This window comes from Chanos chanos, chromosome 4 (genome assembly GCF_902362185.1).
Source record: "Chanos chanos chromosome 4, fChaCha1.1, whole genome shotgun sequence".
Lineage (NCBI taxonomy): Eukaryota > Metazoa > Chordata > Actinopteri > Gonorynchiformes > Chanidae > Chanos > Chanos chanos.
Window position 1 is genome coordinate 35,781,757 of NC_044498.1, and position 12,462 is coordinate 35,794,218.

General features: G+C 39.8%; 1 protein-coding gene across 1 annotated transcript in view; it reads right to left on the reverse strand.

The window, feature by feature from the left end:
• cfap46 (cilia and flagella associated protein 46) overlaps window positions 1–12,462 on the reverse strand; it is a 75,444-nt gene that overhangs the window by 6,907 nt on the left and 56,075 nt on the right. Inside the window, exons 59-63 of the mRNA XM_030772271.1 lie at window positions 11,411–11,463; window positions 5,840–5,953; window positions 5,261–5,328; window positions 4,593–4,780; window positions 3,083–3,274 (exon numbers count right to left, since the gene is read on the reverse strand). Coding sequence (XP_030628131.1) covers window positions 3,083–3,274; window positions 4,593–4,780; window positions 5,261–5,328; window positions 5,840–5,953; window positions 11,411–11,463 — 615 coding nt within the window. The remainder of the gene's footprint in view (window positions 1–3,082; window positions 3,275–4,592; window positions 4,781–5,260; window positions 5,329–5,839; window positions 5,954–11,410; window positions 11,464–12,462) is intronic.

Sequence of the window (12,462 nt, forward strand, 5' to 3'; positions counted from 1 at the left end):
ACGGTTAGAAATGTTTTTGGAACGAGAGCAACAACTGTACCTCAGTCCTAGAATGTCAGCTACATAGACCCTTTGGAATCATCTCTCTTCACATTCTAGAACACAATGATTGATGTGTGTATTGGGGAGCACAGAAAATTTCATAAAATGCTGTGACACAAATTTATGACATACACTGTAAGACAGTCTCCAGATACGTAGTATGAGTAATGACCTATTTCAGAATGCAGACAATCATGAATCATCCAAATTAATACATTACATTTGTACAAGCTCAATGACACTTTACAGGTTATGTTTTAAGATTTTCAAAGATGTTCTATTTTTTTTATTTTTTTTTTGGTGTCATAACTGTAGTGGCAGTGGAACAGGCTATATCTGTGTTGAAAATAACTCAAGGTGCTTGTTTACCTAAAGCAACACATGAGAGCTTTTAGGAGAAGACGTTTGAATTGGTAGTATTTTTCAATATCACATGTGTATTCATTGCTTAGGGGAAAAGTCTGATTTATCACAAACTGTTGACACACCAGCTCTTTCCAAGTGGAACATTTTCTCAGAGACACATTTAGTTTGAACACAGCTTTCCTCACCCTCTTATCAGTGTAACTGGGATTGAGTTTCTGTCCTTGTGTGCTCATGGTTACTTTTACATTATTTAGGCAGGCTGCTGAGCTACTTGAAAAACAGGTCCTTGTCAGGGAGCATATAACCATGGAGCTTCACACCGGGACCTGGTACCCCTGAGCTGTGTCTGACCTCCTGTTCCAATGGCTTTATAACCTTTACCTAAGCAACACCTTTAAAATTCATCATGCACACACACACACACACACACACAACCTGACAGTTTGCAAGCTTTGCTACTTCCCACTCCATGTTTAGAATTCATGACATCCACACACGTGCACACACACCAACATGCACACACACTAACAGACCCATAAACATACACACACACACACACACACACACACACACACACACACACACACACACATGCAGACACCACGCTGCTTGAAGAGTTCTGATGAAATAGAAAAACAGATCTCCCTGCCACCTGCAATGGGAGCTGGGATCCCGTGGGACATGCCTAAGGAACAATTACGAGCCCTTTGGGCAGGACTGTGTCCTCAATGTGTCACACACAATACATCAGGAGTCATCATACCCATCCACTCCACAGCGTGACTTCCATGGCCAATGTGAGCTCAATGCAGGGCTGAACCAGCAAAAAAAAAAAAAAAAAAAAACACTCAGGTTGTCACAGCTCTGACGCAATAAGCAAGTAACTATGATGAAACTTAATAAAAATGCCAAGCTAACAAAGCTTTGGAAATATACACAGTCCATAATATTTTATGTATGTATTTTAATTTCTGTGTGGTTTCTGTGTGGTTAGCCACAGAGTTAGAAAAGGGGGAGGTATTACATCAGTTACGTCACCCACTGTTGGAATCTGAAATAGATTTAGTCACATTTGACTAAATCTATTTGACTAAGTCTGTTGTCAGCATTTGATAAGCCAAGTGACTTTTGTTTAGCTAGTAATTTAACATTTAATCATCATCCCTGACAATACAACCCTGACATAACCTCTGTCTTCAATTTCATAAGCATTGATCAATGAAAAGTGTTCGCATTCAAAATGCATTCAAATACTTATGCTTGCAAATCAAGGAGTCACAATGTGTTGAAGAAGGTGATGGTTGTATCAAAGACAACTTGAAAGTTAAAATAAAACCATTCCTCTTAGCTTTGACCGCTATGTCTTAAATTAAAGCACAATCAATCTTAATACAGTCCTAGAACCATTTGACCCATAACACCAGAGTCTAATGAACTCATTTTATTTTTGTTTGTTTTGTTTCTAGGAACCAGGCAGTGTTTCATTTAGTGCACAGACTGTTGTTTTTAACCCCACCCATATGGTACAATGTAACTTTTCCCTTCTGTCCCTTTCAGTTCAATTCACTACTATCAAACTGATATTAATCAACTGGTATATTTTACAAGTGTGGCTATAGTGAATAATGGTAGCTGAGATATGTATGTTGCTTGTTCAACAATATTAGTATCCTAACTCAAATGATCTTTTCATAAATCAGCAAAACCCACAAAGAGTTAGGCTGTGGTTGCTGACCTAACCAAAATGGGTTTTTTTCGACAGTAAGTGAAGAATTTGCAAACTGAAACAGGACACACTGTACAAACCACTCTCTTTGGGTTCATTATATCACTGCAGAGTGTTTGGCAGCTGGAGCCCTTAAGGCCTCTCTGTGGTTTTCTTACACCCCTCCCCGATCTTTTGTTAAAATGGCCTCATCTGTGTTTCAAATACCCTCAACATCTATGCGACTGCAAACTTTTCCCTCAGACTTTTCCTTTCACGCTTGTGACCAGGTATGCTGTGGGTTCAAACCATCTTTTCATCTCTCTCATCATCTCTTTTTCTTGTTCTCTGTAAAGGATGGAGTGGTGCCGCATTCATAACGTCAGTGCAGAGATTGCACCTTTTCTAGAGATGCACTCGCAAAGTGCAGAAATGTGAAAATTTCACCTGAAAAGTGTCGTCTTCTCAACAAAGGAGCAAATTTTGAAAGAGTATACACACCGTATACATGGGATGTAAATGCCGTCATGCAACAAGAAGATGGAAATTTGAAAGGATGTTGAGTGATGTGTGTTGAGTGCGATGCATGGGTAAACACACACACAAACACATACACGTACTCACACACATATTCACACACATATTCACACACAAACACACACACACACACACAAACACACACGCACGCACAAATGCACACACACAAATGTACTTGGTTGTCATTTGACACACTATTCTGAAATACGTCACTGTCAATGCCAGCCATAATCAGTGACAAGTTTGACAGTAGAGTCTGTTTGTTTGTTAATGCGAGTGCATGTCCATCTGCATGTCTGACCAGACATTAAAGGATTTGTCTGAGTCATGCTCAATGTGGGTAGATGTATTAACATGTGTGTTTGTGTAAACATGTATGTGGTGTGCCAGTGTGAGTGCATGTGCATATATTTGAACACATCCTCACTGTACCCGTCTCCTGTAGCAGGTGGGGGAACTCTGTTTGGGTGTTGGCCTGAGGTTCGGAGCCCCTCCCCTTCCTCTCACTCCCTGGCTGCTTGTTCAGACTTCTGTTCTCTATGATGTTACTGATCTTCTTCACAGCAACCTCATACTGATTCAGCTGAACCTGTGTGTTCACCCTCTGCTCCCGCTCCCTGGCCGCTGCCACATACACACACACACACACACACAGACACACAGATGTACACGTGCGCGCACACACACACACACGCGCGCGCGCGCGCACACACACACACACACACACACACACACACACACACACACACACACACACACACATTGGTATGAGAACTTTAATGGTGACTCTTGATTCAAACTTGATGCAGAATTTGAGTGCTCTCTTTTTCCCTCCCTCTCATTCTCTCCATATATCCTCACATCCATCTCTGTCCACATAGTTGTTCACTCTATTATCTCTTAATGTCTTTCTACAGACTTCTGCCTTTCATCATCTCTCTTTATCTTTCACTGTTCGTTTTTTTTTCTGTCAAGCCAGTTGATATAGAAGAAAGAGTTAGTTCCTCCAGTGCACACTCAGCAGTAGTGGGTAAACAGCCTTTGTCTCAAGAGGGGTTCTGGTCTGGCCAGAGGGTCCGTAATAAGGCGCTGAGAAACCCGTTAGGCAAGTGGCCCTGACTTTACTGAGCCAAGCCTAATCCATCTCTCTCCGAGCTGACACCAGTAACAACACTGTCGCTCAGTCTACCTCCAAATGAGGCCGAGAGAAAGATGGGGAGGAGAGAAAGTGAAGAGAGTGTGCAGGAGGGAGAGAGAGGGAGATGGACAGAGGCCAAGCGTTGCCCTCAGCATGACCTGCACATATTTGACTCTGAGATGATATCACCGAAGGGAAGGTTAATCATAACTTTATATTATTAAATGAATATCCATCTTAACGGAGGAGAATTACAGCCACTCTTCAAAGGATAGGAGCAATCACATTGTGGGCAAGCCAGTAAAAAACTCATCGTGATCGCTCATTTTCAGTCCCGTCATAGATACGGCTCATTTCATTACTCAGAATAACAGATCAACACTAAAAAGTAAACAAAACCGAAGCAGAAAAAAAAGAAAAAAAAAAGAACTTCAGAGTGATATCAGTCTAAAAATCTCACAGCCTTCACTTGTTTACATACACAATCCTCTGCTTAAGATCTCTTTAGATGACTTCAGAATGTAAGTCAGTGTATGTGTGTACATTTCCAATTAAACTAAGACTCAAGGGAGGATAAAAGAGAGGCAGGGGTGTGTTAAGTGAAAAAGGGGAAAAGCAAAGATTCAGAGGGATGAAGTAAGCTGCACTACATGACTACATGAGTATATTTCAGTGAAACTTGGAAACATTTGACATACAATTCTTGTATTAGTGTATTAGTGTGTGTGTATAAGAGTGAATTCATATGTGAGTATTTGAGTAAGTGTGTTTGTGTGCGTGCCTATGTGTGTATGCAGTAGGCACCTCTCCTCTCCACAGCGAGATAGAAATTCTCATGACGTTCTCTAGCTTTGTTCTTCTCCTCCAAAAAGTGTTCCTCTCTCTGCGTGTGTCCCAGTTCTCGGAAGATCTCTTGAATCTCACTCACGCAATTCTCATCATCCTTGAAGTGCTGGTCAAAGGCTCGGGATATTCGTGCTTGAGCCTCCTCCCTGACAGGAGACGCAGGTAGTGAATTTTTTAACACCTCAGTTTCCTTTTTCCATAGACCCACTAGCAGCTCAGTTATCAAACGTCAAATATATCTAAGGCCCTCCATAGGAAAGGCCCTAGGAGATATGACTCGTTGAGGTGAAGACTGAGTCACTACCTCTTTCTCTCAAAGGATAGGTTGGAAGGTTTCGGAGAAACGTGACACGCAAGATCATTTGAGTATAAACCCAGAGGGCAGCCGCTAAAGGGATAAAACTCTGCTAAATGCCAAGACTTTACCAGACACAATAATATCCCTGAAAAATAGATTCTTGATGCGACAAGACGTTTTCGAAGGTTCAACTCCTTCGCTTTTAAGTTTTCAGATAAGTTGGAAAAGGTGAATTTCTGATTCTATAACGTATCTGATTGATTCAGTAAAATACTGGTGAAAAAACAAAAAGAAGATCCAGTGATTTGGGATTGAGCTCCAACTATACCTCGAATGAATGTTCTCTCTGGCCTCCTCCAGGACTTGTCTCTTTTTCTGATGGGTTTCCCATAATTCCTGTGGGTTTCAAACCACCTCAGTAGATTAGATGTAATGGAGTACAGGAGTATGGAGCAATTTGCAAAAACTAATCTAATTGGCAGAATCCTCCAATCACATTTTAGCAGGAGGCCTGTAAGTGTGACATGTCAGGAAAGGCGAGATTAAGAACGGGAGATGCCAGAAAGACAAGCTAAATGCCAAAAGGCTAAAATGTCAAGAGTCAGAGCAAAGAAAGTTCACGTTTCAAAAATAATAAGCTTTGCTAATAAAACATCTGCAGTTCCATAAGAAGAGGAACGCGAAATGTCACTCCAAATGTATTCATTAGCATTAGCACAATGCCACCACAATGGGCTTAATGGCTGAGATGCCAGAGAAAATAAATGACTTCAGAAAGTAAGAGCATTGGCTAACAAACCAAATATCTACCCATGTCCCAGAATCTAATCTGTCTTTACCAGGGCTGGAAAAAAACCCTTGAATTATCTGAAATGTCAATGTATTTTGCTAGTTGATTTTCATTCACCTTCTTTAGTTTGCAATGCATTTGCATGAACTTGTCCCTTTCTCCTCTCATGGTCTCGATGTCTTGGCGGAGCTGAGAGTTGGTGGAGACCAACGAGCTGAACTTTTTATTGACCTGGAGGCAGGCGACCGAGAATAAGACCAAGATTAGTTAAAAAGTTATAAAACCTAAATACTGTATTTGTCAAACACAGAAAGCTCCGTGTAGACCAATGACAGTCTCAGGGACAACAAAAGGAGAGCACATCATTGTTTAGACTGCAGAGTAGAATGGCACATGGTACAAACAAACGATATTTTATGTAAACCTGACTTGTACTCGTGCCTGTCTGAATCACCTATAAGAGCAGGGTCTTACAACAGGATTTAAATGGAAAGGGAATCTGTTTTTCAACTGGAACTCATCTCAGTAGCAATAAACATTTGGACACGCCATTTGGACAGAAAGCTAACAACATTAGGGCCATCAAGAGATCCCTGTAGCTAACTCCTGACTGTAGCACTCTTAAACTCTCTGGTCAACCAGTTGCTCTTACATCACAGTGCTGGATTCTCAGAGCCAGAAAATTAAAGCCTCTTTATGGGATGTCTAGGCGGGTCTGTCTCGAGAAACAGGCAAGCTTCAGCCAAACTGGTTACAAAAATATTCACACAACACATGACAAACAAGCTGTTCAAAGTTGCTGCTGAGAGAAGTAATATAACATTTCAGTCTTTCAGATTCTTGTAATATTTAGATATATTATGGTCAGGTTTAAATTATTAATGATGCACACAACAAAACAATAAAAATACTGAAATATAATACTCGAGAGTGATTTCTAAGTATCAGTGCTTCTACACAAAACTGTCTCTGTATATCTTGTCTGGATGTGGCAGACTGAGATAGTGTGAGCTGATTCTGAGTTCTCTCAGTCTTGGGGAGGTACAGAGCTTTATAAATGACTACTAACAGAGGTCATTTCCTGCGACACTGAGACACTTTCTCTTGCTGTACTATGGAGAAATGAAAAATGACATCTTTTGACTGAACCGGCAGGATAACTTCTTTAGATTTAATAATCAGTGACAATCAAGAACTCTCTAATCAGAAAGCTGTGATATACTGTAAATGTGGGAAGTGAAGCAACCAAAATTGTGACTGTTATTATTCTGATACTGGTAAAGAGCAACAGTAGATAGACTGTAATGTGCTGTTAAGATCAATCTAATTAAGCCACACAGACCTAATTCATTTATGTCTCTGCATGCAGAAAGCTGAAAAAAGGAGATTCAACTAGAGGACACTCCAAGTCAGCTACAGGTCAAACAAGTTAGAGGAATGTCAAGAGTAGAGGGGGATTTAGAGGAGGGAAAAAAAGCTAGACACAAATGAAAGGGGGGGGGGGGACTTGTGTTAACTAACCTGGGTTAATTGTCCAGACAGCCTCTGATTTTTGGTGAGATCTTCTTTGGCAACTGAGGCTCTTTTTTCTATATCAGCGTCCTTTTGCAGGTCCTGTATCTACACAAAGCCGTAAGACAAACAAATTAGTTCATTTCAGTATCTTTCTTTTCATGAAATATCTTCTTAGGCAATGAGCGGGAACAGGCAGTGTGTGTGTGACGTGGGAAAACCAACCAGCCATTTGTTTTACATGGGTGATGCCATTGATGATAATGTTATTCTGCAGATGATGCATTTCTATCTGCAGGATTTATGTAAACTTAATAAAGTAATTATAACCTGCTGTTCACAACAGTTGGTCTTGAATTTGTAAGCAACACACAATTTTGTTCTTTGAATAAACTCAATAGTTTAATAGTTACTCCAAAGGTTTAGTTTTATGAATAATCAACTGACAGCAAATATTTTCATTTTGTCACATCAAAAAAAAGCATCCAAATACAACAGCCCCCCACCCCATACCCCCCACCCCCCAGTCAGACTGTTCAGAAGAAAAGCTGCCAGGTCCAACTGATAAAAAGCAAGAGAGAAACTTTCAAATTCTATCCTGCTTCAGAACTAAGCAACGGGGGGAGGAAGAAAAAAACTGATTTATTACCTAGAAAATTTCAATTAGAATTTATAAACAGGATTCTGAGGTATTCTTGTTGTGTGGTCTTTATACAAATTTTAGACTCAAATCCCACCGACAGCAGAATAGAATACTAATACCACAGCATCAAACAGTCCAGCAAAACAGACTCAATCATTTCACGGCTTAAACTCTTCACTTCACAAAATTTGTATTTTACCATAAAGTCTTTTTGCTCATGTTTATTGTGACGGCGGAGAGAATGGGTGGCAGACATCAAGTGTTTCATTTCTGGCAGTGGAAGTAGCGACCAAATGTTTCGTTTGCAGTACAGTTAGACCGGTGTGGCATGGAAAATATTCATTTCACCACGGTATTTGCAGTATGTGGTTTAAAAAAGGGGATGTAACTTGGACCTCTTCTTTATGCACTGCTTCATTTCAAATCTTCACATCTGATATAGAGTCTTTCTTCAGCCAGTATAAACTTCCTAAAATCAACAACTGACATTCACGATGTACCACATTTGCTTATGTAAAAAAAGGTAATTCTCTTTTGCTATGCGAAGTGAATTTTCTCAATCACTACCCTGAGGAGAGTCATAAATGTCCACATTGATTGGGAATAAATGACTATCATCAGCGAAATAAACGTAAGAGTTTTACGGATGTTTTACGATATATAATGCACTAAGATATGATATGTAATTTTAAGATATGTAATTTCCAAGTAAGCATTCAAACCTCTTTCTGTAATCTAGTGAGTGTTTCTTTTTCCTGAGAGATGTGCTCATCCAAAGCATAATTTTGTTGGTGTAATGCCTGAATGGACTGGCTCATAAAGCCCGCCTTCTTCAATGAATTAAGCCCCGCCCCCTCCAGACTGACGAGTAGCTTTTCTTTCTCTGTCCTCAAAGATCCAATCAGCTGGCTGCAAACAGAGCAACATGAACAAGTGAATTAAAGTAGATTTGCATTAGTGCCAAAAATTTCTTCAGTCAAACACACAGCTAACCTTATGCCATTTACTGATGTGTTAAAAAAATGTGGAGAACAGTTATGCTATTTATAATAAAGGCCATACAGTGACCATTGCCAAGTACAATTCAATGACCAGAGAAGCAACAGTAAAAAGACAGAATGAGAGGATATCCTGATTGTAGAAAAACGACACATTGTTACAATAGTGCATGATCAAAGGATTGCTTTTTAAAAAACTTCTGTTGAACTCATAAATCTGTGTGTTTGGTTGTATACCTCTGTTTGCGCAAGGTTTCTCGTGTCTGTCTCTCTTCATTTCTCCTGGCTTCATTTAGACGGTGGTACATACGCTGAAGGGTTAGAAGTTCCCCTTCACCTGAATACAGGACAGGACCAAACACATCTCTGAGCCACCAGCCAGTCTAGTACACACACCACTGAATATGCATATTTTTTTTATTGCAGCATCTACAGCACTAAAATATCTTACACAACAGTACTTTCTCAGAGTTACATCTGAAATTGTATTTTTAAACAATTTGTTTAAAACTGTGCATCACCTGTGTAAGTACACACTGTTTCACTGTACTCCACTTCTTTATAATTGACATTGCATAGGTAATTCAATAAGCTATGAATATCTGCACAATTACTAGTGGAGCACATGTTTATATATATATATATATATATACACACACACACACACACACACACACACTACTACTGGGACACAGATGTCAGAATCAAATTATTAGAGACGCCTGATAATCAAACCAGAACAGTAGTTGAAACTGAACAGTATCACATTATATCATTGGTATGTTTGTAAGGCATCCTTTCCCTGTCAGCATGTTCTGGCATTGAGAAATGATACAGGCCACTGACTTTATAATTACTCCTCAGTAATAATGACGACTCTAACGAGGAGTCAAAATAGAATACTGAACGACTTCACATCTGTCAACGCAAACATCTTCTCAGAGATGCATCTGTTTCCCATAAACCTGTATTCATTTAAGGTAATGATTTAGAGGAAGTGTGTCTGCCAAGATGATTCACTGTTCAATGAAGTCTTGGCTGAATTGTCCGCAGGGCTGAGGTATATTAAGAGTGGTTGTGAATTATTAGTTTGTTTGGTAAGACAAATGGACATGCTCTTTTACATTCACACCCTGTCCTCTAGAATGGAATGTACTAATGTAAGAGGAAAAATGCCATTTAAAAGTGTACAGACAATAAAAAGATTTGTAGGAAGAAGAAACACATCCTTTTATGCATTACTAGATGGGACAGTGTTGCCACAAAGACTGAATATGCCGTTTCTGTTAAAGCAATCGACAGTATGCATTATAAGAATACCATAGGTAGTCATGACGCAATACAACAAGTAATATCAGACTTAAGAATATGCATAACAAAGCATAACTGACAGGTACCACATATGAACAGTCTGTCGCCATGCTGCAAAAAGTCTGTATGAATATCACACTAAGGATGTTTGGCAGTGGGTGACACTGAGAGCACCAGGGGCTATGTTCAGCAGCCAATCACAAATCAGAACTTTACACAAACAAAGGGCAGCAGTAACCAAAGCAACAAGAGTAACAATCACCAAGAATGATCACCCCAGTACTAATGATGACAGTATATGATGGCTCTAAAGTTCAGACAAATGGCTCTTTTGCCTACTTATAATGCAATTTCATTAATGTATACAGCAACTCCCGCTGCTGGAAATGTTCATTCAGATTATTTACTTAGATGGACTAAAAATAGAGGAACTGCCCAGAACTCATAGTTCTTTAAATTTGCATTTGTCATCCAGTTGCATTGAGTAGGTTCCTATGTTTTATTCCATCAAATGTCATGTCACCCTACTGTCTTACAAAAACAAGAGGTCAAAATGACCCGTCTGTCTGGGAAACTAACACTATTACTCTCTGGTAATGTGACTGTGGTGATGGCAAAGGAGTGAGGCTGTATCACATTGAAAGACTCTCTCTTTCTTTTGTCCTTTTTTTTTTTTTAAAGCTCTCTCTCAGGCTAAAGAAAGAGCACTCTTCAGCCTCCGTTATATCACATAAAGGTACACAGCAGATACCTTGCACCAAGTAATATATGAATCAATATACTGGGTTCAAGTGTGATTATTTGGCCTGCGAGGTCTGTCAAACTACTGCCGTGACCACAATCGCAAGAGGGACATATTTTTGCTTTCACTTAACTCATTACTAATTACTTACTGCAACTTACAATATCTCTGAGCTACAGTTCACTCACAGAGAGATATCTTAAGCCCCGGGCTGAACATCTTGCTTATTGCTCAGGTTTTTTTCTGTTTTTTTTCCCCCCTAATATTATTTAATGGTCTTTGGAACAACATTCAACTGCATTTTCACTTTAATGAAATGCTGAATAGGTCAGGCTGGTGTTAACCTGGGTTAAGACAGGTGTTCTACTATTAACAATGAAATTTTCTATTGGTTGGAGAGTCTCCAAAAAGTCCCTCGGCCCTCTAAACAGCTTCCCCCAAAATAGAGGTGCTGCTCGTTAAACACGCAGAGATGAAGTTACCTTCATGGTCGGCGTCTCCATCCTCTCTCCCTCTCCTGTTCCCGGGGTAGCCACTGTGATGGGATGTCCCTTTAAAACAATTCAACAACACTGCACACTAGCCTATTTCGTTCGAAGTCTCTTCTCCATTTCTCATGAATGAATTTCAAACACTGTTTTGACGCCAGCAGTTGGTGCCCTCCTTTATGATAGCACATTATGCATCTAACCGCAGGCCAAGGATTTTACCACTGCAAATATACCTCCCAATTAAGCACCCTTTCATTAAAAGTCAGTCAGATTTAATGGCAAAAACAGGAAACAGGCAGATTAGCAGCTTATGTGGAATATTGTTATGGCACTTATTTATTCAGATAAACTCATAACGCCCTCAAATTAGAATAAATAATTAGGAACCAAGCCAGCTCTGTTTAGCTGAATGAGCCGCATATTGTGTCAAATCAGGTGAAGCATGTTTCCTCTTATGTTGCTAGGAAACCTTTAATTCAGGCTTTGATCACAAATTACAAACACAAATTTAAAGTAGTTAAACGTGCTACACATGGGTTAATGCAGGTCAGATGTACTCAGACCATACCTGCTTCTGATGGAGTGTTTTTCCTCCGGTTTTTGGAACTGTTCATGACTCCTGCAGTTTGAGTTCTATTTTTCCCTTCTCCTTGCCTGGGAGAAAGCTGTTGGTTGGGTTGTCCTGTGATAAGAGTGAGGACTCTCTGGCCAGTCTCCATGTAGTCAGATGGCATAAGAGTGACAAGACAAGGTGACCCATAGTTACCAGATAAAACTTAAGTACTAAGACACTAAACTCCTGTTATAGGCCAAAGAGCGGAGGGGGATTATCATAACTGCCATCAGTATATGCAAACTTTCATGTTTACTCATGTGCACACATGTACAAACATACATACATGTATAAATGCATAAAACTGCACCTAAACACACAGTAAGGAAGAAGCTGGAGATCAAATGCATGAGAAGAGAGAAGGAAATTTCAGAGTTCTACCTGAAATCAAATATGTGCACTCAGTAGGCGATTTGATTTGGATGGCCCA